Below are 26183 nucleotides of genomic sequence, written 5' to 3'. Positions count from 1 at the left end.
TAAATATCCCTTGATTTCTTTGTCCCATTAATTTTTCGCATTTTAATGCTCTTATCAACATGGAGAGGTGCAACGGCTTGCCTTGTGCAAATGTTTTTTTATTGATAACAACATTGGCACATGCTGATCAAAACAGGACGATACAAAAAAAATGCCTATAGTGCAATTAAACGATGAACATACAAACATACTGCCTTGAACATAGCAGTCAGGCTACTGCTTCTTTGTTTGGAGCCAAATGATAATTAAATAAAAAAATTGCGTTAATCGCGCGATAAAAAACTAAACGCCGTTAAATTTGGTTTGCGTTAACGCCGTTAATAACGCGTTTAACTGACAGCACTAATTCCTAGCCTTCATCCTACCCAGATAATAACTATATAGCACTGCTATGTCATTTTTTTATTTTTTCGATATTACCTGCAGCGTGAAAAAGACATGATTAGTACAACTCATCTCTGCAAAAATCTCTTTCATACTGAACCCAAAAGCTGGCCCTCACATACACTATCTCCAGTACATGGCCTGACTTGTGTGCAGGGATTTTAACCCTTTTGGACAATCTTGTCCTCATCTCTAAAAAGAACGCCTCATTGTCAGAAAGGGAAGTGGCGGCTCTGTGGTAAACGGTCGAGTTCAGCCGTAGCAGTAATCAATGGCTTGGCTTTGGCGCCAGCGCTAACCGTTTCCATGATAACAGCGAGCTCCAAAAAATCGAATACGTCGTGTTACATTTTAGGATTGTGGGTAGTGTAGTGTTTTTCAATGACATCGCGAATAAAACATATTTTTCCTGAAACTTTTCTCTAACTTGTGGCTTCTACAGGAGCATACCATCTTTTCACAATCTCTTGGCTCGTGGAAAGTTTATCTTGGATGGTTACGACATAATGGCTAATAATCAAAAACATCTATGCAGAATATGAATGGTATTTTTACTTCCGGATTCAATAATTGACGTACATATAACATATATACATACATGGATACATACATACATACATTCATCCATACCTACATACATACATTCATACTTACAAACACACATACATAAATACATACGGTTTACTTTTACATACATAATATGTGCAGGTAAAACATTACCAAGAATGCAAAGAACATTCTCTTAGGTCACAAGCAAGTGGTTGCATGTTCCCAGTCGGTCGCATTTGACAGTTGCCCCGCAGGCGCTTATGGAGCTTCTGGACGCCAAAACGTTAGCACACATTTTCGATTCGCCAGCATTTCCCAGAAAACCGCTAATGTTCGAAATCTACACAGTTGATTCTTCGCCTAAAAAATCATCGAAAGTGACTTTGTGGATGAAACGGCCTTCAGGGACGGGGAAGACCACACGCATCCGCAGAGAGGAGGAATGTTGGGGCATCTGTCGACATCCGCCGATGCGTTTGAACATCTGGCTCACATCATCGTTCACCTTCGTCAGGATACTGACTAAGTCTTGGCCCCTGGGAAGCATAGGACACATAAGTCCCAGTCAGTTATAAGTGAACAATTAATCATTATGAAGTATGATAGAATCCATGAATGGATTCTAATATCTGATATTAGGATTAGGATACTAATATAAAATGTGAAATGACATTTATTAATTCATTAGCCTTAAAGTTATGTCGGAAATTGAAGCTTGATACGATGTCAGACCACAACATCTTAGTTCGGTTTCACTTACTGTGGAACCAACTGCACAAGGTTCTTGCACAAGGACTGGATGAACCAGGAGCCTTTATCCTCCAATCTCACAGAGACATGGGAGGGAGTGGTAGCCATGGCGGTTAGGAAATCTGCCGTGCTGGGTAGCAACTCACTCGCGACCACGACGTCGCTGCAGATATCACCAGGGCTGCTGGGTCCGTCGGTCTGGATGTTGACCCCAGGGCTGCTGGGTCCGTCAGTTTGGTCGTGGACCTTAGGGTTGACGGGTCTGTCGGCCGGGACGGGGACCGCCTGCTCCCTCTGGTTGCCCTGGCAGGCCTGGATGAAGAACAGCTTGGGCTTCCCTCTCAGGGAGGCGCACCGCAACCCATGCAGAAGGTCTGTGAGCTCCTCCAGCCGGACCACCTTCCCGTCCACCCCGTACACGCCGCCCTTCAGGCCGTGGCTCAGGACGATGCAAGCGACGCAGTCCATCCCACTGTGGTCCCTGCTGGCCAGCTCCCGCATGGAGGAGAGCATCTTATCTCTGGTGGCGTCCTTCACCTCCTCCACCTCGAAGCCCAACCAGCTGAACACAAGACTCAGCCTCCCTGCAGGACCAGTGTAACACACACACACACACACACACACACACACACACACACACACACACACACACACACACACACACACACACAAATATGTACCAGGGCTGAATCCTTGCAAAAATTACAATCTATATATTTTGTTAAGATATTGTATAACATGATCTGGTAGTGTGTATGTACTGTATAATACTGTATAATATTGTGGCGACCAGTGGCCGTGGTCGCCGTGTTCCATGTGCCGCTGGAGTTGGCTGACCGTCACTGAGGTGCTCATGGTTGTGGGTTAGGTGGAGTGTGTTTTGTAGGTCGGGGGCGGTGTATCGGGCATGAGAGTTGCGCACTGCTGAACCTGGGCTCCCGCCTCATCATTCCCGTGCTGCTCAAAACAATCTTACTACTATAATAGCAGGCCTGTCGCACCAGTTACTCAAGTTACTCATGTGCGCATGTGCCAAGCTGCCTGCAGCTTACACACACACACAGCACGCGCAAACGCATACATAAACCGCAAGCACGCACATACACACCGCATACACACACCGCCACACGCACAAACGTACACGGAAACGCATACACACACACGCGCACGTCAAGACAAAGGCAGCGACACATGGACGGAAGCGCACACACGCACAAACACAAACACGCACACACTGTACGTCAAGACAAAGGCAGTGATACACTCGCCGAGCTAAGACATTATGTTTTTAAACATAACAGCTCCGCCATCGGCACACGCACAGGTAAGAACACACGCGCAAAAAAGACAATCAATATTCAGCATTTTTTATGGATGTATTGGACAAATTCCCTGAAAAGATGCATGTTCCAGGATGAACTGAGAAGCTCCCGTCTCGTCATTCCCATGCTGCTCGCAACAACAATATGTGTATAGGAGCAGAATCTGGACTAAGATTGGGATCATATAAATATGGTATTAGTATAGCATGGGCCTACCTTCATCAATGTCTGTGCCCTCCCGATTCTTGTGTTTTCCAGAGGAGCGGCTGAAGTCAAAGTTGTTGACGATCCAGCAGACGCCTCTCTGTTGAGCCTTCATGGGGTATGGCGGGGGATCCACGTCCGTCTGATCCTGGAAACACAAAGCTGTGAACGATGAGGCTCCATATAACACCAGAGGTCACAGGTACTTCAGGTAGTTTTGGAACAGCCTCGATTGGCCTCCCAAACCGTTTGAGGAATTACAAATGAGTTGATGAGGTAAACGGTAAACGGGTATAAATAAGGAACTGTGTCATAGTTGATAACGTAAATGGGTTTATCAGGGACTGAGTCATAGTTGCTGACGTAAATGGGCCAATCAGGGAGTGTGTCATACTTTATGATATAAAATTTAGGCCGCCGCTGGAAAACTGTAATGTCGTCGCTGGAAACAACGAGTGGGAACGTTAACATAAGAAGGGCCCGAGGTCACGGCTAGAGCTTTCTTTGATCAATCAGAACCAGAGTTCTAATAAGCTCGCATCACTCCTGAGAGTGGTCCTTCTGGTTGTGACGTTGGAATCTGAATCATAAGATGAAAGGACGCTCACCCAAAACTCAATCAAAGATCATGTGATGATCATGCAAAATAAGGACATGGTTTATTTATACATTGGGATCATCATCTGCTGCTGTACCTTTCCACGGCGAGAGGCATCCGATGAGGACCTTGGTCGGAGGTCCACAAGTCCTGTCTCTTGGGCTATTTTTCCTAAATACAGTATAAGTTTATACTTTATTTAGTTGGTATATTATAATGGTAATTATGTCAAATGCGTGGATGAAGACCATGACATTATTAAAAACGTTCAATGTTTACCTTGTGAGTCCTTAAATTGTAGGATTTGTTTCCACAACACTGGACGGACGTCTTTTAGTATCTGCTCCAGCCGGAGGAGGTTAGAGCTGCTCAGAAGGTCCATGCGCTCCATTTCTAAGAAGACTTCAAGTGTAGACTAAGGGATAAGAGCATTGAAAATTACATATAGCATTATAACTATTCCTCTGTAGAGCACTCTGAAGGGCCTGTTGGAAGTGTGCTACATTAATTAACTTCCCTTGCCTTAGGTCTTTAAAATGTTTGTAGAATAACATTTGAGATAAAGAGTTTGAAAACATGATCTCATAAAAATTAAAACTATACATAACTCACAAAACAGCAGCCCTTGGTATACAGAGTCTTGAGAAAGCACTTACAACATTCAGCTCCCGTGCTGAACGTTTGAGGTCCTTGGTCAAAAGAAATTTGATTTTTTTCAATTCTTTTTGGCCGATGTCTTTCGAAAGTTCATAAAGCAGCTTCCTATATGACAAGAGCAGACATTTAAAATTGGAAAATTCCACAGCTTTTCTAGATTAATAATGTTAATGAATGTGTGGGGGATGGGGGATTTCTTTACCTGTAAGGGGTGATAGGGTTTACTGTAGTAGACATCGTACTATTGAGATCAAGCTCACGCAGTAACTGAAAGTGTTCGATGACACGTAGTAGATCGGCGAGTAGGTATGGCTGATCCTCAGAGAGGTCGTCTTTTTCCTCCAGAAGTTTGAAGAGGTCAATGGGGGACTTCACTGAGCTTATATCACATTTCAGGATATCTTTGCAGAGAAAGGCCAAAGCTTTTGTGTCATCGCTGTTCAGGACCTGGTCCACCTTTAGTAGCTTCTCCCGGAACTCCATCTCTGTTCCAAAAGTCTGATATCATAGACTGTTTTGTTATTGTTGCGGTAAGGAGATATAGGCCCAGGCATGTCTCAGGGCGTTGGCCACTGCGAGAGTGTGCCAGGCATTCAACTTGAATCTTAGTTATTCCATGCACAGCTATGACAGGTCTATAGGTATTGAGTAACTCCTTAGTAGATGCTCTTCACTCCATTTCCAGGAAGTATGCAGTATTGCTCATAATAACAAGGAACCATTCTTTGCCACACACACACACACACACACACACACACACACACACACACACACATACACACACACACACACACACACACACACACACACACACACACACACACACACACACACACTGACACACACACACACACACAGACACACACACAAACATACACTGACACACAAACAGACACTCACACACACACACACACACACACACAAACATACACTGACACACACACACACACACACATACACTGACACACACACACAAATACACATACACTGACACACACACAGACACACACACACACACACACACACACACACACACACACTCACTCACACACACATACTCACACACAGACACACACACACTCACTCTCACACAGGCACACTCACACACACACATGCGCACACACACACACTACGTTGTGCGCTTTAGCTCTACTTGGAAAGCGTGAAATAAATGCAATTAATTATTAATTGTTATATTACCTGGTGAGATTGTGTTTGACAGCGAAAGGTTCTGTCCGCTTGATTTCAGGCTCTCCTATTATCCTCCTCCACAAACATGTTTTCTAAAGTGAGCTCAATTATGACACGCGTCCGCTCTGTGTAGGCTGTGATACCGTCTGCCAGCTTGTGCTGTTCACCTGACGTTTATTAGAAACCGAAACCATATTTCCTTGGTTTCGGTTAGCTGGCAGGCGTGTCCTACCTTTTGGAGGCGTTTCCCTTACTGGTAAGATGTGGCAATAAGGAGGTTGTTTAATCATTATAAGTCATTATAGAGTCAATCCTTTATTACTTTCAGAGAGACATAAAGCATTGGGATACAGCACAGTGATACAATGCCATATGTATGTGGGCCCACTACCGCTTAGGTCTTTGATAAACACATTATTTTTGGGATCCTGCTGTGAACTTCGGCCCCCGTTCCCACACAAACTCTGACGCTGAGCCACGCGTTGGATTATCTCTTCAACCTGGAGAAGTTTGATTGCGATTGGTTTACCCGGAAGGAACCAGAAAGCCCAAGGCACCTGGTTCAGAAATTAAAATATGACTCACACACACACACACACACACACACACACACACACACACACACACACACACACACACACACACACACACACACACACACACACACACACACACACACACACACACACACACATGTGTTTTTTCAAAACAGGCCCCCTCCATCACTCAAAGGTTATATGCTTACATATTGCGACTATGCTATACAATAAGCTATATTAACTTCCCTGGCTTGGCCCACTATTGCCCTCACTGCCGAACTGATGATGCAGAAAGGGCAACCATTACTAATGGTTGTACTGATGTGTCTATGCTCGGCTATATACTTAATTATCATCCACCAACAGATGGCGCTATGGGTCTTTAGCGTGACAGAATTCCTCTTGACCTACTCAGAGTGAGTAGGTCAAGAGGAATTCAGTTTAGTGATGGGAATTTCGGCACTTTTCAGGGAGCCGAATCATTTGGATCCGCTCACCAACAAGAGCCGGCTCTTTCAGCTCCCAAACGGCTCTTCATATTACCATTCATACCTTTTATAATTGAGCCAAATGTAGCCCGTTTTGACTTATGATTCGGTCATGCCTATATATCACTTGAATTATTCAATATTAGCATTCAAAAGTAAAAAATACATTTTCTAATATCAATAAATTGCTGCAGCTAAATTGTTTTCATTGCATATGAGCGCAACGCGCATCCCCGCCCCTCGCTGTCTATCCACACTTTATTGGTTGCATGCATGAACCTGACAGTCAGTCACTGCACACACGCATAGCATGCACGGAGCACCCGTAGAGCGGACATCCTCATATCATTCTGCCTAGGAAAACTTTATAAATATATGTATAAAAAATGAGATTCGACGAGCACTGCCTGTTTTAAAAAAAAAGAAACGTATGAGAGATGTGTTTCAACATCAAGGTTTCCTCACAGACCTCAAGCTAAAAGCTAGGTTGTGCCCTTTTAATGAATTTGGGGATTCAATGATTTGCGACCAGATAGTTTTTGGAACCAACCACAAGAAAATTAAGCAAAAGCTGTTACGGTGCGTGGCACTCACGTTGGGTAATACAGTGGGAATGTGCTAGGCTGGTGAGCTGACAAAGCAGCATGAGGCGTCCGAGACATAGACATCTTATATGATAGACGGAGCATCGAATGCTACCGCCTACTGGAGCTGACGAGACGCGGGGCCGCCATCTTGGAGTGGTCATCCGCTTCACTCAGTGTAATCCGTTTGGCTGGAGCAATGAACTGTCAGCGCATTTAATCAATCATACCTCACTGAATACCACTGATTTTCATGCGTTTTTTTGTCACACGTGTAGCTATGATAAAGGCCACATGGTTTGGCGTGTTTTATTATTCAATACTAATTATACCAACAGTACGGTAATGTTAAATCTTGCTTGTGAAAAGTAATCCCCCGATTCCTATTATGGATTGTCCGCCGATTTGAGCAGGAATACGCTGAACAACAGCCCGGCATCCTGTTTCTGCTGCTGTTTCTGCTCCCGGTTGACCACTCCAAGATGGCGGCCGTATTTCTCGCGTCCCAGCAGCCAATGCTTCGTCTATCTATAAGATGTCTATGGTCCGAGACACCACACATTGAGCAGCCTGTCACTTGGCGAGGCTGTGGATGCCATTTCAGTAGAAGGAAAGCACCCAGTTCAGATACAAGGACAGCTAGAACCTTCACGGTACAATCTGAAGATGGACATGTGTTTAGGAGGAACCGCGTTGCTTTGGATTCAGGAGCATGGTCGGGAGCTCATGCAGGGGGAGCAGATCAGACTAAGTTCAGACAGACACACTGATGAATCACCTGTTTTTGTGTTAAATGTGATGTTTTGTAACTTTGATAAGTGAAATAAATGTTTTGCTTTTATCATAAGGTGTTAGAACAGGGAAATATATATATTAAACCTGGGCTCCCGTCTCGTCCTTCCCGCGCTGCTCGCCACAATATCTTGTATGTTGAGGCTCCTCAAGATTTTATAAAGCAGCTTTCTGCATGACGAATGCAGACATTTAAAATGCAAACGATCAACAGCTTAGTTAGATGACTAATGTAAATGCATGTTGCGGGATTTCTTTACCTGTAAGGGGAGATGAGGTTTTTTATCTCACTATTGCGATCAGAAACAGACAGTAACTCAGAGCGATCGACAGTTAAGAGAGGATCGGTGAGTAGATTCTCTGAGTCGTTTTGGTCTCCCAGACGGTGGAAGAGGTCACAGGGCCTAGGCATGTCTCAGGGCGAGGGCCAATGTGAGAGAGTGCTGATTAACTTCTTAGCAGCTGCTCTGCTATGAAAAACGGCGTGACTCCATTTCCAGGAAGTGTACAGTAGAGCTCAATAAAAAGAACAAATCTTTGACACTCACTCACACACACACACACACACACACACACACACACACACACACACACACAAGCACGCACACACACGAACACACACTACGTTGAGCGCTTTAGATCTACTTTGAAAAGCGCTAAATGAATGCAATTAATTATTCATTGCATTATTATTACCTGTTGAGATTGTGTTTGAACAGCGAAAGGAGCCGTCCACTTTAGTTCAGGCTCTCCTATTATCGTCCTCCACAAACATGTTTTCTAAAGTGACACACGTCCGGTCTGTGTAGGCTATGATACTGTCTGCCAGCTTCTGCCTTTCACCTGAAAGTTTATTAGAAACCGAAACCATATTTCCTTATCTGGCAGGCCTGTACCATATCGAGGCATTTCCCTTACTTCTAAGATGTGGCAATAAGGAGGTTGTATAAGTCCTTATAGAGTCAATCCTTTATTACTTTCAGAGAGAAATAAAGCACGTGTTATTTTTGGGGTCCTGCTGTGAACTTTTGCCCCCGCTCCCACACAAGCTCTATCTGGAGAAGTATTTGTTTACCTGGAAGGAACCGGAAAGACCATGAAGCAATTAAAATATGATGCACACGCACACGCACACACTGTGGCAACCCGGTCTCAACCCCTCGGGCCAGGTGGCCCAGGGAAGAGGCGGTGAATGGCGTATACCGCCGATACCCACCAGTCGGAGCCAGAGAACGTCCATTGCGTCACCCTAATCGGCGCAATGGAGAACACCTGCGGCGGAGAACGAGGAAGACCAGGGCAGGTAGGTACCCTTTAAAAGGCTGTGGCTCGTTCTCTTCGGCAGGAGAACTGGGAGCACGAGTGAACCTCCAGGACCCAATATGGACGGGTCGACAAGTGGATCTAGAGGACCTCTCCCCAGAGTTCCCGAGGGACCCCGCACACACGGACTACTTTAGCCGACGAGGAACGCCCCGCCGGCGCAGCGCTCCAGACGGGAGCGACCTCACTCTCCAGGGACAAGACCGGCCCGGCCGGAGAGACAATGGCATTGACTTTACCACGGCTCACGGAGCCATTAGTATAATGTTCGTTTATCCCGCGTTGGGCACCGACCCACGCGTTTCATTTCAGTTTAGTGATGGGTATTTCGTCTCTTTTCAGGGTGCCGGATCATTTGGATCAGCTCACCAACAAGAGCTCCAAAACGGCTCTTCATATTTTTTATTTTTTTTTATTTTTAACCTTTATTTTTCCAGATAAAACATTAAGAACAGTTTCTTATTTACAATATTGATCTGGTCCAAGTGGCCCCACCAGGAATAAAAGGTATAAATAACAAAAACACAAGCATGACTAATTTAGACAAATATAAAACGGATATACAAATACATAGCCTATGTACAGAAAGAAAATAGAAACACCAATGCACTATAAATAATAATAATAATTAAGATGGGTCAATGTTATATTGTGTGTGAAGGGTGTAATGCAAATGAGAAACAGTGGAATCAACAGGAGCAGGGGGGGTCTACTAAGACTATAGGCTAGTTAATGCCGCGTTTCCACTGTGGAACGGATCGGATCGCAAAGGTGCGGTAGGGAGGGGGCGGTATAGCCCAGCTCAGTTCCGAGGTCGCGTTTCCACTGCCGACAGTACCCTTGGTGGTAGGCCGGATGTCGATCGCCGCGGCAGCTACGTAAACATCGTAAACAACGTCTTCCTCCCCAAGAATGCAGACGAACGTCTCCACCTCCTTGTTCGCCCAAGCAAGCTTTTTACGCGACATGTTAATTGTAAAGAATAATACCTCGAGGCTACTGTTTGTTTGTTTTTATCCCCGCGTCACCCGGAAGTGACGATTCTGTCGACCAATCAACGGAGGGGGGGTGTAGCTAGAATTTCACGGGACCCTTTCAGGCGTCTGGTCTCGTTTTGGGTACCGCAACGGAGGAGTCCCGAGAATGGGGCCGGAACGGGTACGGCAAAGTCCGGGTCACGCCCACTTTTGGCGGTGGAAACGCGACCCGACCCGCACCTTTGCGATCCGATCCGTTCCGCACCCTGCAGTGGAAACGCGCCATACGTTTCTGCTTGAAGGCAGACTGTGATATGAAAGCTGTAAGTTTGAGGGTGTCTTGAATTTTGTTCCAGTCAAAAGCTGCTGCAAAATTAAAGGAGTTTTGGCCGAAGGTAGTCCTGCATTGCATATGCACTTATACCTTTTATAATTCATCCAAATGTGGCCCTTTTTTACTTATGATTCGTATGTGTATCCATATATGTCACTTACATTTTTCAATAGGCCTACATCCTATTAGTAGGCTTATTCAACAGTAAAAACATATTTTTCTAATATCAATAAATTGCTGTAGCTGATTGTTTTCATTGCATATGAGCGCAACGTGCATCCCTGCCCCTCGCTGCTTGCTTAATGGTATGATCGTTTGTTTTCTATCCACACTTCATTTTGTCGCATGCATGAACCTGACAGTCAGTCACTGCACACGCATAGCATGCACGGAGCACCCGGTAGAGCGGACACTTCATATCATTCTGCCTATGAAAACGTATACATAAAGTTTTCCTAAAAATAAGAGCCGGCTCCTTGAACCGGCTCGTTCGCGACCGACTCTTCACTAATTCAGTTGAACCTGTAGGGTACATATAGCGAAGAGAAATATTCAAAAGGGCAGGCTACCTCTCCTAGCAACCATCCTCTCGTATATTTCGTCTACATGAAGAAACATTACATGGTAGCAGGAACCCGGTCGACCAATGGTTGAATCCATTGATCCATTGTTATGTACCGTCATCTCAACAGACCCTGTGGCTCAATATAATGCTATTAAGCCACCAGAGGGCGCTAAAACAGCGGGTTCCACTGTATGTTGCAGCTGTCAGAGTGGAGGGACCATGGAGGGACAGCCTGACGGGAGAAAGATGGCTATGTTTTTGTTAACCGTTTGCTGGCACCGAAGTGCTGGGACAAAGGCAACTCGGAAAAGGTATTGGAGAGTTTCGAAGAGAACTGCCTGTCCTAAGAAAAACGAAACGTACGAGAGATGTGTATTCAACATCAAGGAGTCATTTCATGGTTTCCTCACAGACCTCAAGCTAAACATTAAGTTGTGCACTTTTAATGAAATTGGGGATTCATTGATTTGTGACCAGATCGTTTTTGGAACCAACGACAAGAAGATTAAGCAAGCTGTTCAGGTAAGTTGCACTCACGTTGGATAATACAGGGAGAATATGCCAGGCTGGTGAGCTAGCAGAGCAGCATGAGGCGTCCGACGACGCCACGCATGATGCGAAGTGGAAAGGGACATCGTTTTCCCGGAATCTTAACATTGGAAACAACCGTTCTCCTAGAAAATCCAACTGAAAAGGGATGCCAATTAAACCTGTGGTGCATTCCCAGAGGAGAGTGCCAGTGCCACTTCGTGGCAGCCTGAATAAGGAGGTGGCCAGGAGGACAAAGTTTGGGGTCATTGAACATGTGGAACAACTGACTCCATCACCTGTGGAAGGGAAACTAATGGTGAGTAAAGAGTCTGCCTGGATCCCGACGATCAGGATCCTTGCAATTGTTGCCTCAACAAAAAGGCAACGCAACTAATTAAATTTCCCATGTAATTCGCCACCATCAAGCTCTGTATAACAAGCGTATAACGCTACAAAATCAAACCATTATATATGGCGACACATTAGTGCCATAATTCACTAATGTGATAAAAGATGCATTCGGGCGTATTATATTATTCCACACGCGTAGATATTAACTGCGAGCGCGCAAATGATCTCTGCGCACGCGCAAATTACCTCTGCACGCGCAAAACAGCCTCGCGCGCGCAAATGACCTCAGCGCGCGCAAAACAGCCTCTCGCGCGTAACAGCCTCTTGCGAAAGATGTTTTTACGCTCGCTCGAATTTAATTTTGGCACTATGGGGGAGGGAACCAAGACAGGGCGGGCTTTCCTATGATTGGCCGTTTCTGAAGCGCGATATTTGATTGACAGCCCTCCTCAGCCTTCCTCTCATTCAATTCTGAATTGTACAGTAAATGGCTGAAACGATAGTTACGTATTGTAACTCTAGATTCTATGAGTATAGTCGCAGCCTTTTAAGGCTATCGCTATTGGGTTATCCCTAGGCGTGAGCCGTAGCACTGAAAAATGTGTAATCCCCGACCACCAACAGCGTGGGCCTCAATTACGTCCGCGTGCGGCGTGCCTCAACGACGTCCGCATTTCGCAGATATAGTCGGGCGCCGGCAGACGTTCTGCTCCCAATAAACAGCTTTTCTTCAGCTATTTAAAGGACAATGAGGCCGACACTTAAAAGGCTGCGCCTATACTCATAGAATCTGGAGTTACAATACGTAACTATCGTTTCAGCCATTTACTGTACAATTCAGAATTGAATGAGAGGAGGGCTGAGGAGGGCTGTCAATCAAATATCGCGCTTCAGAAACGGCCAATCATAGGAAAGCCCGCCCTGCCTTGGTTCCCTCCCCCATAGTGCCAAAATTAAATTCGAGCGAGCGTAAAAACATCTTTCGCGAGAGGCTGTTACGCACGAGAGGCTGTTTTGCGTGCGCTGAGGTAATTTGCGCGCGCGAGAGGCTGTTTTGCGCGCGCAGAGGTAATTTGCGCGCGCGCAGAGATCATTTGCGCGCTCGCAGTTAATATCTACGCGTGGGGAATAATATAATACGCCCGAATGCATCTTTTATCACATTAGTGAATTATGGCACTAATGTGTCGCCATAATTATACAATGATAAAATATATTTCACAATACGTATCGCCGAAAGACAAAGGGGTGACGTGTTATCCCCGTGGTTACGGAACCAGCCCACCAGAAGATACTGTAGCGACCCCGTAGGAACATGGGGAAGACTTTTGGGGAGTTCATGGGGTGAAGAGGTTGCCCCTAGGTCAGCTGATAGGTCAGGTTCAGAAAAGGGGAGGGGCCTTCGTTGTGTATTAGTGTTATAATGAGCGATGTTGCATATGAAATACACCCCACACCGCGGTGTTAAGATGAACCCTCTCTCGGACGCGGCTATCAACATCAACCGCTGCACAGACGGAGCTCCACACAGCTACGTGGTGCCGTGAGTTACCATCAGGGGCGGACTGGCATCGGGAGGTTTGGGAGATTTCCCGAACGGCCGGACGGCTGTAATTGTTCCTCTTTTTTTTAAAGGAGACATATAATGGTGTTTTCCCAACCAGTAAACAATGGTATTTGAGTTCCAGAAAACATGTTTTTGAAGCTGTTTGCTTGAAATAGTTTTAGGGAAAAATCGTCTACCGCTATTCCTCTGTTTCAGTCCCTTCAGAATACGCTGTTTTTGGTGTCTGTAGCTTTAAAGGAGAAATCCGGTGTAAAATGAATTTGGGATATGTTTGGTATGATAATGAGTTGTAATGTTCGGTTGGGAGCAAAAAAACGCATATAGACACATTCTTTCGTTGGCTGTTTTTAGCCGATTCTACCAAAACGCTATAAACTTGGAACGATAAGGGCATGTAAAAACTAAATCGCTATTTTAAACCACTTAAAAGGCCACTTACCTTAATACAGATCCCTTTTACACCGGATTTCTCCTTTAATGCAAATGAGCTGCTGCCCATTGACCAATGAGCTGTCAGACTGAACCACAGCATGGAGGAGAAGGGATTGTTGCAGTCTGCGGACTCCTGGAGCTCTTCGACGGCGGCCAAACTGCCGCCGAATTATTTTTAAGAAAATAAAAAATTATAAAAGTGCCTTGGGCTGGCCTGCTTGATATTCACAAACAGCGCGAAATGGAGCCCTGGCCTAGCCGATATATAACTTCAATTTAGAGGGGGGGATCATTTTTTAACACATTGTATGGGGGCAAAGCGAGTGGCCGGACCGTCAACCCAAATTGGACTGCTCCACGTTCTGTCAAATCTGAAAAAAATCCGAAAAGGTATCCTCATCTATTAAACCATTGATGGTATAAACTAGTGCTGTCAGTTAAACACGTTATTAACGGCGTTAACGCAAACCAATTTTAACGGTGTTAATTTTTTTAACGCGCGATTAACGCAAATTATTATTATTATAAAAAAATAATATATTTTTTTTCTTTGGCTCAAAACAAAGAAGCAGTAGCCTGAGTTCTATGTTCAAGGCAGTATGTTTGTTTGTTCATCGTTTAATTGCACTATAGACTTTTTTTTTGTATCGTCCTGTTTTGATCAGTATATGCCAATGTTGTTATCAATAAAAAAACATTTGCACAAGGCAAGCCGATGCACTTATATGCATAAATATTAAATATTTATGCATATATATAGGATTCAATTGTGTCGATTTGAATGCTTTTATTTCAATATATATTAAGAAACCTCCATACATCATAAGCATTCCCAACAATGACTTTAACTTCAACATTCAAGACTTTTGGATGGAATTGCAAAAGTATTTCCATGAACAAGTTATGTTTGCCTTCCATTAAAAAAAAAAGAAGAAAAACAGAAAGAAAGAAAGAAAAATAAAACATTTGACACGTCATATACAGGACTAAAAGTCAAATAATACCCAATTACAACCAGTTAAGAAAGACCACATCTCGTTGACATGTAGCTTATTTACATCCCACAAATCCACTCAGCTATGCAAGAAATATGTTTTCATACTTTAAATGGGGATTTCATTAATAACAATATCTTCTGTGCCATTAAAATTACACTGAATTATTATGATACGACTTCTTAATATGCTATTAATTACGATCATCCTGCATTCAAACATTCCCTGTTGTGACAACGACAACCACATTGTTGGCATTGTATTGGATTACAAACACCCCCACTTCCAAAAAGTGCTCCTCCACCAACTGCACATCTGCAAGCAGCTCCTGGAGGTTGTTTTGACTCAGGTATGTCATCAGGACAGTCGAGGTCAATGTCAACGTGAGTTTCACATCGCCCTTATTGACCATGACTGTCCCGTTGGCAGCCTGTACATAGGACCCGACCTTCTGAAGGAGGCCACAGGCCTCACAGCGATGGTTTTTGGCCTTTAGGTTGAAGGCCAGCTGCCTTCTGTAGCAGCTGCTGCACTGCCGTTGGGCAGCTAGTTGGACTCCATAGACTGGTCCCCGCACCGTGGTGAGCATCTCCTTCTTTATCTCCTGCTCCACCTCCTGCTCCACCTCCTGCTGCTCCACCTCCTCCTGCTCCACCTCCTCCTGCTCCACCTCCTGCTGCTCCACCTCCTCCTGCTGCTCCACCTCCAGTCGCAGCCTCACAACAGATTCCGGAACCAGGACCTCCTCCTCTGAGACCCGGATGGTGGTGTCCTTTGTAGACGTCAGATACAACCCTCCCCATTTACGGACCGCCAGGTCCGTCAGGACGTAGGACACGCCCTGTGCCACTTGGCCAATAAGCCCCCCCCAGAGGGACAGCCTAATCTTCCCGGTTTGGTCGGCAACATGGCAATCCTTGCGCTCCAGCTCTTTGCCATAGACAGTGGCCGTGGAACTGCAGTCCTGCAGCCAAACAACCTTTGCTTGGATCTTTCCAACCTATACAGGAAAAAGACATTACATGCTTATCTACTCACCTCTAATATTGAATATGGAAGATTGATACAAGTTGGTCCTTGTTACCTTTCAAGTATTGAACCACTTACTTTCTGTTTATGTTTGAGGCCAGCCACCTGCGCTACAGTGAATGTGCTGGAATCACTGGGTTCCTTGTAGTCAAAGCCAAGGGACTCCAACACCTCCAGCGTAGATGCATGTTTTATAAGCAAGCCAGCCCCTACATTGCCTGTACAACCGAAAAGATAAGCGCACAATTACAATACATGTCCATGCATACCAACATTTAAACTGCCAACACCCCCCCGCCCAACACCTCTAAATCATTTAAAACAAGAGACCAATATACCATTCAGACATTTATTATTTTAATTGATACAAACCTACGATTGAAAAGGTGCACTGAAACATATTAAGCCTCACTCTTGATATTTATCAGCCATGAATCATTTCCAAATAGAACAAATAGTTTACTTGGCCACTAAATGTGTAATCACCCAGAAATCTTATAAGGCTCTCAGTGTTATTTAAGGAAACAATGGACTGAAAGCATAATTAATGTGCACATAATGTTTTATTTGCCAAACTCTGCAATTCTATTATAAATTATCTTTGATTGCGTAAAGATGGTAAATGACGTGTCATTAGCTATAAAATACTCTACACTTCAAGAATACTTAATTCTGTTTTAATATCCTGTTAATTAGCACCAACACCCCGCCCGCCACCTATAAATCATTTCACAAGCACCTATGCATAGCCCTCAAACAATGCACCACTTTACTTGGCCGATAAATAAAACAAGCATGCAATCGACAACATATGTATAACTTACTCCTCTGGACATTGCCTAGAATCAAGGGCGTGTGGTTGGCCGCTTCCTGCTGATAGCGTCCATGCTTCTCTGCTGCAAACACGATGCCTTTTGTATATTTATCTCGGGACGTCTGCAAGATAAAATGAAAAAATCTTTTGTTCTTCGTTGAAATCTTCACTGGCAACACGCAATGGAGGTAGCCCTGAACGACGATCTGTTCCTCGCAGACTCCGGTGCGTTTTGGTGCAGAACTAGCCATCTTCAATCTGCAAGTGAATGGTATGGAAGAACACCGTTAGTAGGCCTACTGTAACTGTGATCTAATGAGGTCACTTGGTGAGAACAATAGGCTTGATTACTGGACAGAGCTTAGGTTACCTTTATTTTACTAAAATGCCTTTTTAACTTTCAATTTAATTTTCTCACTTTCTTAAATACATTGCACTTTCAATTTTACTTACTAAAAAGCCTTTTTAACTTTCAATTAAATTTTCTATTTTTACCAGAAAGATACATGATCTGATACCAGAGAGAAAGGATAAGGGTTACTAGAATCCGGGTTGGAGTCCCAGAGAAAGTACCAAGTTCCTTTTAGGTCGGGTTGGAGTCCCGACGCGGATACCAGAGAGACTGTTGATCTGATCTTAAATACATTGCACTTTCTATTTTACTCATTTCTTTGCATATGTTTTCTTTTACTTATCTATTATTTTATTTTATTGTATAACAATGTTTATATGTGAAGCACTTTGAGTCTGCCTTGTGTATGAAAAGTGCTATATAAATAAAGTTGCCTTGCCTTGCCTTGCCTTGCCTGAGCTTCGTTTTGAACTTAAAGGCTAGTTAGGGAGCCAAGCACAAAGGGCAAGGCAACTTATTGTAATTGTTAGTTTTATTCGGGGGCCAGGCACAAGGTGCGAGGTAACCTTGTGCCTGTTTGCCTTTTTTATTTTATATTCCATGGGCTGCTGTAACAAGTTAATTTCCCATGTATGGGATGAAATAAAGTTCTTATCTCATCTTAAACTATTATTATTGTGGGTGTTTTTATGTCTATTATTCCACTACGTTTGACTTACACAGCCTAAACTGCTCGCACGCTTTTGATGAAACTTTCTACAGCTGTAGAGGCTGACTCAAGATTAACAAAGAATAAATATTACACTGATTGGTCCAAAGGTGGCGCTAGAGCAACAGTGCAAAAATGCAAACTTTGAACAAACATATCTCGTAACCGCTTTGACTTAGAGTCATGAAACTTTGTTCACACATGCATAATCCTCATGGTGAACAAATATGCTTCAAGAACCTATGACTTTATTTGGATTTACAACCATCTTGAACTTTGTTAAAAACAATCACTTCCCTAAGGATCCTAAATTTTTTCAATTAGACAAAAATCCATGATACCACGTATCATCTGTAGACCAATGTCTTCAATCTGACATAAAGCACAGTGTACAATAAAGATTAGAGCACCCAGGAGCAGGGCTCCAGAGTGCGCCTAATTTGGGCGCACATGCGCCTTGAATTCGGGGTAGTGCGACCAAATATTTTATTTGGGCGCACCGGTGCGACTGAAAATGTATCTGGTATAATTATTATTTTATTTTTTTACAGAGCAGTCTATTCATAATATTGTTATAACCACGGAAGAGGCATTGAATGAAGTATTGATTAGACAGCGATTTATTAGATACCTAATAAACCGGCGTTGGAACACGCAAGACCGGTAACAATAGCAACGCCGGTAAACAAACCCGCAAAGCCCAATCCAGGGGCCTGTACTACGAAGCTCGATTAGAGGGTTAGCGAGGTATGTTGAGCTGAAAGCCTGTGTTAGCTGTACCATATCGGTACTTATATCGGCGTGCGCAGCTTCCTAGCCCCTCCTCCGATAATGACGTCGCCATTTGTGGGTGTTCCCTCGGCGCATTTATCGTACAGGCGTCTCTCCGGAGACAGAGGGTTTTTCAGGACAGAACCGATCCCTTTGCATTGTCTGACGATATTCTTTATGAGAGATACAGATTCGGCATTTATTTAAGGCATTTATTTAATGGTCAAAATATTATTAATCACTGGCGTAAATATCAACGGTGCAACCGGTGCAGCTGCCCGGTTGCCCCCCCCCCTCAACAACTCAGCGCAAGGCAGGCACGGTCCAACGCCCCCCCCCCCCTAAACCCCCCCGTCAACAACTCAAAACTTGGGTGCACCATAAATACGTGCTGGTGCACCCAAATCAAAAATTTAGGCGCACCAGTGCACCCAAGTTAGTCTGGAGCCCTGCCCAGGAGCCATTGACTTCTAAAAAGGGTGTGGTTTAAAACACAAAAAGACTTAAATGCTTATAACAACAACAAAATTGACTCCTATGATCTTGAGTCCAGTACAAAAGTTGTGAACAAGATGAAGTCAACATATTTTCAATTAAGGTGTGGCATTGAAATGGGTGTTGCCTGTGACTAAAATCAACACAGTTCATAGACAGTATGTTTGATTTGAGCAGGACCAACTTAGTGGCTGTTGGGGACCAAAGTTCCAACTGCTCAAGCAAAATGAAGTCGATTGAGAAAAAAACATGGCCACCAGAGGCTCAAAATCGTCCAAATATAACTTAACGGCAAAAGGCAGGGTTCATTTAACCCAATCATCATCAAACTTGGTGAAGTCAAAGGCACATGGGTCAAAAAAATATCCATATTGGGCTATAGGGGGAGCTATATCAATTAACTGAAAATGCAGACTTTCGAAAGACATATTTTCTGACCTTTTTCTTCTACAGTCATGAAATCCTGAAGACATTTGTATCTCCTCATGTTGAGCAAATATTCCTAGGACCCGAAAACCTATAACAAAATGGCGGCTTGACGTCCAAATTAGAAATCAATGTTAGGTGACTAAAGGTGGGGTTAACTTGAGTCAATTATCCCCAAATTTGGTGTAATATTTATCCTAAAGTTAATCAAAATAGGATAATAGGTGGCGCTAAGGCAATCAATTGAAAACTTGAAAAACTCATAATTCCTCAGCCTTTAGACGGATAGTCATCAAAGTTTGTTCGCCCATCAAGAGATCCAAGCTGAGGTTATTCCAGCGTTATCAACCGTATGCAAACAAAATCGGTCTTAATTGTCTTCGTCAGGGTCTTTAAGGTTTACGTCAGTCTTAATGCTTAATCAGATTCTTCATGGTCTGTGTCAGGGTCTTATTGGTCGGCTTCAGGCTTGGCAGCCGTAAAATGCTAATTGCAGCTTTAATTAATTGTATTACCTGGTGAGATTGTTTTTGAACGGCGAAAGGTTCCGTCCGCTTTAGTTTCAGGCTCCCCTATTGGCCTCCTCCACAGCGTCCAACAGAAACACGTTTTCTAATTTGATCAAAATGAAGAAACACGTCCGGTCAGTGTCGGCTATGATACTGTCTGCCAGCTACTGCTGTTCACCTGAAAGTTTATTAGAAACCGAAACCATATTTCCTTAACTGGCAGGCGTGTCCTACCTTATGGAGGCGTTTCCCTTACTGTCAAGATGTGGCAATACAGAGGTTGTTAAATCTAATAAGTCATGATAGAGTCAATCCTTATTACTTTCAGAGAGAAATAAAGCATTGGGATAAAGCATAGTGATACGATGCCATACGTATGTGGGCCCACTACTGCTTAGGTCTCTGATAAACGGGTTATTTTTGGGGTCCTGCTGTGAACTTTGGCCGCCGCTCCCGCACAATCTCTGACGCTGAGCCACGCGTTAGATGATCTCTTCAATCTGGAGAAGTTTGGCTGCGATTTGTTTATCCAGAAGGAATCGGAAAGACCGTAAAGCAATTGAAATAGGACACACACACACACACACACACACACACCCACCCACATGTACCAGGCCTGAAAAAATGACAATAGCAAAAGATGGTAAAAAAGATTATCACATGATATGATAGTAGTGTGTATTGTGCCAACCCGTCTTGGTGAGTGAGCCGCCTCCTTCCAATCAGCTTACGAACTGGAGCTTACTTAAAGACAAAATGGCACTTTTATTCAAGCATAAATTATATTACTATCAAACCGAACAAAACCCAGCTTTGGAGGAATCCACAGTCTTGTTCCTCAGGATGGAATCACATCACCCACGGACACTGGTCAATCCGCACATGCGAACCAGGAGAGCCCCTGAATGGGAATGCAAGCATGCTTTTTAAAGCATGCTTCCCCACCTGCTCCTCAGGTGCTCCGCATTTCAATGATTGGCACCAATGCTCTTACTGGCGCCAACTGTTGAAAATCTGTGGTACACCGCCTCCACAACCTGTCCCCTTGGTCTCCAGGGGCGCTATGCCAGAGACGGGTTGCCACAGTATGTACTGTATATATGCGTAAAGGAGCAGAATCTGGACTAAGACTGAGACTATATTAGTTTTGTATAAGTATAGCATGGGCGTACCTTCATCAATGCCTGTCCCCTCCCGATTCTCGAGTTTTACACGGGAACGGAGTCAAAGTTGTTAAATGTGTGACCAGTGTAACACACACACATAATGTTGTGATAATATGCAGATTTCATAACTGATTTGATGTGACTGTCGAAATGTAAATCTGAATCTATGATTTCTGGCTTTGATTGAGATTTTCAGGGACAGAGAGTGAAGGTTTTGGGTTACGTTTAAGCCATTCCGTTTTAGCACCAAATACAATTATCTCGGTTTTGTCCTCATTAAGTTGACGAAAATGTTGGCATTTCCAGTCTTTTAATTGCCTAATGTACTGGCACAGCAGCGCTATGGGCCGATGGTCATTTGGTGGTCATCGGCTACAGCAATTTATTGATAATAGAAAATCAAATTTTTACTTTTGAATGCTTAAGTATAAAGGATGTATTGAATAAGGTGATTATTGGCCTACAAATACTAATCATAAGTCAGAACGGGCTACATTTGGCTGAATTATAAAAGGTATAATTAGTAATATGAAGAGCCGCTTGGGAGCCAAAGGAGCCGGCTCTTGTTGGTGAGCTGATCCAAATGATCCGGCTCACTGAAAAAAGGCTGAAATTCCCATCTGGTCGCGCATTGACAGTAGCGTCGTCATGTTGTGCTTTACCTTCCTAATTCCCGGATTTCCCTATAGTCTCCATGGTAAACGTCACAACGCTTTGAACTGTGGGTAGTTCCCTTAGGTGAAGTCTGCACTGATGCAGACTCATGGAGAGGGCTCGGTAAGTGTGGACTCAAACCCTCACGCCCTTTGGAATTAAACTTTGGGACAGCCCTAAAGCCTTAATAATTCCGCGAGAACGCTCAGCAAAGTCTGTGAGTCCATGAGTCCGGACATTGGGATGGGGCCTCTGTTTCACTTTGTCTTCCAACAGCTTTTTTACTTTTCAAGGCGTTCGGCATACCATGGAGGCCTCGGTTGGAAGCCGATAAATCCGGTCTCTTGGGCTTTTTTGCATACAGCATATGTTTATATTGGATTTATTTGTTATAATATATTATAATTATAATACACTCAAATGCATGAATGACAACTGGACATTATGATTCACTTTTAAATCAGGAGATTGTTTACCTTGTGAGACCTTCCGATGTCTGTCAGCAACGATTGATAGCGGTTTGATTTGAGTTGGTCCTCAAGCCGGAGGAGGTCAGAGCTGCTCAGGAGGTCCTTGCGCTCCATTTCTAAGAAGACTTCAAGTGTAGACTAAGGGATGAGTGCATTGACAATGACATAGTTTATCATTATAACAGAGTATTCCTCTGTAGAGCACTCTGAAGGGCCTGTTGGAAGTGTGCTAGCTAAATTAACTTCCCTTGCCTTAAGGCTTTAAAATGTTTGTAAAATAACATTGTAGATGAAGGGTTTGAAAACATGATCTCATACAAATGTAAACTATATTCATAATTAGAAACATTCACGAAACAGAATTCCTGGGTTTACAGAGTGTTGAGAAAGCACTTATAACATTCGGCTCCAGTGTTAAAGGTTGCTTGTTTGTGGTCAATTCTTTCATAACTTGTAAGTCGAGGTTCCTCAAAATTTTAAAAAGCAGCTCTCTATATGACGAATGCAGACATTTAAAATGAGAACGATCAAAAGCTTGGTTAGATGACTAATGGTAATGCATGTTGGGGGATTTCTTTACCTGTAAGGGGAGATGGGGGGTCCTATAGACATCTCCCCATTGAGATCGAGATAAGACAGTAACTCAAAGCTTTTGATGGCAAAGAGTAGATCGGTGAGTAGGTTCTCTGAGTCGTTGTGGTCCCCCAGACGTTGGAAGAGGTCAATGGGGGACTCCACTGAACTTATATCACGATTCACATGTCAGGATATCCTTGCAGAGAAAGGCTAAATCTTCTGTCTCATATCTGCTAAGGGCCTGATCCACCTTTAGTAGCTTCTCCTGGAACTCCATCTCTGTTCCAAAAGTCAGATATTATAGATTGTTTTGTAATTGTTGTGTTAGGAGATAGAGGACTAAGCATGTCTTTGGGGGTTGGCCGCTGAGAGAGAATGCCAGGCATTCATGAATCTTCCTTGTTGCATGCACACCTAAGACAGGTCTATCGGTATGAGTAACTTCTTAGTAGCCGCTCAGCTATGAAAACCGGCTTCACTCCATTTCTAGGAAGGGCAGAGTAGTGCTCAATACAAAGAAACAGAAACCCTGTAGCCTAACCTTGACTTGATGGCAGATTAATTTGCTCTAACATGAATCTAACCACACACACACACACACACACACACACACACACACACACACACACACACACACACACACACACACACACACACACACTTTTGTTAAAAACAGGCCCCCTCCATTGCTCTAAGGGTCTATGCCAACATATATTGCGACTATGCTATACAATAAGCTATATATAAGCTTATAAGCCATACTCCCTTGCTTTGCCCACTATTGCCGTCACAGCCGAACTGCTGATGCGGAAAGGGCAACCATCACTACTGGTTGTACCGATGTCTATAACTCGGCTATACTCATCATCCACCAACAGATGGCGCTATTGGTCTTTAGTGTGACAGCCCATAAAGCGATGAGGTCAAGAGGGAAATCAGTTGAACACATAGCCTACATGGCGAAGAGACACATTCAAAGGGTAGGCCTATCTCACCTAGCAACTATCTACTCGTACTAGTTCTTATACATTAAGAAACATTACATGGTAGCAGCCAGGAACCATTTTATTTTCTTCAAACTCAACTTACCCTGTTGTTCGCAACTAATAATTTATTTTCCCATTTAATTCGCCACCATAATTCTTTGTATAGCGAGTATATTGTGCTACAAAGACAGCGACATCATTATACAGTGATAAAAATATATTGCAATACATATCGCAGAAAGACCGAACACAGGGCGTTATCCCCATGGTTTCAGCCCACCCCAAGATACTGTAGCGACCCCGCAGAACTACGCTGCGTTCAAGGGGCACTTGTTAGCCCATAAGTGACGACTTGAAGTCACGACTCACGACCTGGCGGCGTTCCAGGCAAGTCACGACAAGTCACGAAAACAAACCCTTCTGCGGCTCTGTGAGCTATACTACAAATCTCGATTAGCTGGTTAGCGAGATTTGTTGCGCCAGCAGGGGCGTTTCTAGGTTTCTAAAATATCCGGGGCTTAGCCCAGAGGGAAAGGGAAAATGCATGCAGCAATTTTTTTTGTATGCTTTATCGCGCATGCCCATTTTTTCAGAATGCTTTACTTAAATATACAAAATACGCAGTTTATTATAGCTTTAAAAAGCTTCCTGACTGCTGTGCTGCTTATCACCAGGCGTCTAAAGTTCCATTCAAGTTATTTCAGAGTCAAATGAATACAAGTGAGACAGACCTTACATATATATATATATATATATATTTGTGCTGTCAAGCGATTAAAATATTTAATCGGGATTAATCGCATTAATGTCATAGTAAACTCGCGATTAATTTTTTCTATGCTAAATGTCCCTTGATTTCTTTGTCCCATTAATTGTTCTCATTTTAATGCTCTTATCAACATGGAGAAGTGCATCGGCTTGCCTTGTGCAAATGTTTTTTTATTGATCCAAAAAAAAAAAAGCCTATAGTGCAATTAAACGATGAACATACAAACATACTGCCTTCAACATAGCAATCAGGCTACTGCTTCTTTGTTTTGAGCCAAAGAAAAAATAAATAAAAAAATAACTTTAAAAGAAATAAATGAATTGCATCAATCGCGCGCTAAAGAAATGTACGCCTTTAAAATCGTTTTGCGTTAACGCCGTTAATATTAGTGCTGTCAATTTAACGCGTTATTAACGGCCTTAACGCAAACCAATTTCAACGGCGTTAATATATGCATTATGTGCCATTATTGTTGATGTGTGTGTGACGTCAGTTACGGGTTGCCTGTAACGTGCCATAACATGGGAGAGACTGACCTATCAGCTAGGTCAGGTTCAGAAAAGGGGAGGGGCTGAGAACTGGAGTGGGAGCGGGAAAAGGGGAGAGAAAAAACATCTGAGGAGAGACACCACCAACGTTACCCCCAATTATGACTATCCAGCTAGTTTCGGCTACCAAACTTTTTGTTGTTTTGGGCACTCCCACCGTATCCTCATTATTGAGCTAGCGTGCATGTCGTTGTTTTTGTACCGTCGGTGTATCAGTGTTATAATGAGCGATGTTGCATATGAAATACACCCCACACCGCGGTGTTAAGATGAACCCTCTCTCGGACGCGGCTATCAACATCAACCGCTGCACAGACGGAGCTCCACACAGCTACGTGGTGCCGTGAGTTACCATCAGGGGCGGACTGGCCATCGAGAGTTTCGGGAGATTTCCCGTCATTTTTCCATTTTTTTTAAAGGAGACATATAATGGTGCTTTTTCAACAAGTAAACATAGTATTTGAGTTCCAGAAAACATGTTTTTGAAGCTGTTTGCTGGAAATAGACGCCACAAAGCCAAAGTTCAGTGAGTTACCATACAAGTAGTAACATACAGGTTTTCATATGGTTGAGCGTTATGGAATATAGGCCTACCTTTACGTATTTTAAGAACATAAGCTGCCCCCACATAGCCTCTAGGAACCAGAATCAAACACACAAGCTGTATGATGACCTGATTCCACCGGACACGTTACGGCAACGTTACGGCTGCGGCACGTCTTGGCCGCGGTCACCGCAGCAGATAGGTTCCACTCTAATCAATGAGACCATTTCCA

The 26183-nt window shown here is 43.7% G+C and overlaps 2 protein-coding genes across 4 annotated transcripts; both read right to left on the bottom strand.

Moving 5' to 3' along the window:
• Nucleotides 1-241: 241 nt before the first annotated feature.
• casp10 (caspase 10, apoptosis-related cysteine peptidase) lies at nt 242-8810 on the bottom strand. Of its 3 annotated transcripts, none has more exons than XM_060040626.1 (8): nt 8755-8810; nt 4667-4949; nt 4464-4569; nt 4087-4222; nt 3905-3978; nt 3222-3357; nt 1694-2267; nt 242-1469 (listed from the first exon to the last, which is right to left on the bottom strand). In XM_060040626.1, exons 2-8 carry the CDS (start codon nt 4945-4947, stop codon nt 1274-1276), a joined length of 1503 nt encoding a protein of 500 aa, XP_059896609.1. In that variant the 5' UTR covers nt 4948-4949; nt 8755-8810; the 3' UTR covers nt 242-1273. The 3 variants fall into 3 exon arrangements, with proteins under 3 accessions (XP_059896609.1, XP_059896608.1, XP_059896611.1); XM_060040625.1 differs by lacking the exon at nt 8755-8810 and adding an exon at nt 5665-5833; XM_060040628.1 differs by lacking the exon at nt 8755-8810 and adding an exon at nt 5665-5833 and having other exon boundaries at nt 3222-3351.
• A 6100-nt stretch (nt 8811-14910) lies between these two features.
• Nucleotides 14911-20706, bottom strand: LOC132448710 (uncharacterized). The gene is made up of 4 exons (XM_060040197.1): nt 20245-20706; nt 16987-17234; nt 16241-16380; nt 14911-16133 (listed from the first exon to the last, which is right to left on the bottom strand). Exons 2-4 carry the CDS (start codon nt 17225-17227, stop codon nt 15348-15350), a joined length of 1167 nt encoding a protein of 388 aa, XP_059896180.1. The 5' UTR covers nt 17228-17234; nt 20245-20706; the 3' UTR covers nt 14911-15347.
• Between the last annotated feature and the right edge of the window lie 5477 nt (nt 20707-26183).

Source organism: Gadus macrocephalus, chromosome 20 (assembly GCF_031168955.1).
Source record: "Gadus macrocephalus chromosome 20, ASM3116895v1".
Taxonomy (NCBI): Eukaryota; Metazoa; Chordata; class Actinopteri; order Gadiformes; family Gadidae; genus Gadus; species Gadus macrocephalus.
Note: the sequence above shows the minus strand (reverse complement) of the source record. Positions and strands in the feature narration are given on the sequence as shown.

What these genes read in the sequence shown, in the direction of transcription:
- LOC132448710 (XM_060040197.1), bottom strand. Translation starts at nt 17,227, where the DNA reads ATGGCTAGTTCTGCACCAAAACGCACCGGAGTCTGCGAGGAACAGATC. An exon ending in TCTAGGCAATGTCCAGAGGA is followed by an intron (nt 16,381 to 16,986) that starts GTAAGTTATACA and finishes TCGGTTGTACAG; the next exon opens with GCAATGTAGGGGCTGGCTTG. An exon ending in GCCTCAAACATAAACAGAAA is followed by an intron (nt 16,134 to 16,240) that starts GTAAGTGGTTCA and finishes TTTCCTGTATAG; the next exon opens with GTTGGAAAGATCCAAGCAAA.
- casp10 (XM_060040626.1), bottom strand. Translation starts at nt 4,947, where the DNA reads ATGGAGTTCCGGGAGAAGCTACTAAAGGTGGACCAGGTCCTGAACAGC. An exon ending in ACAATTTAAGGACTCACAAG is followed by an intron (nt 3,979 to 4,086) that starts GTAAACATTGAA and finishes TACTGTATTTAG; the next exon opens with GAAAAATAGCCCAAGAGACA. An exon ending in GGGCACAGACATTGATGAAG is followed by an intron (nt 2,268 to 3,221) that starts GTAGGCCCATGC and finishes CTGGTCCTGCAG; the next exon opens with GGAGGCTGAGTCTTGTGTTC.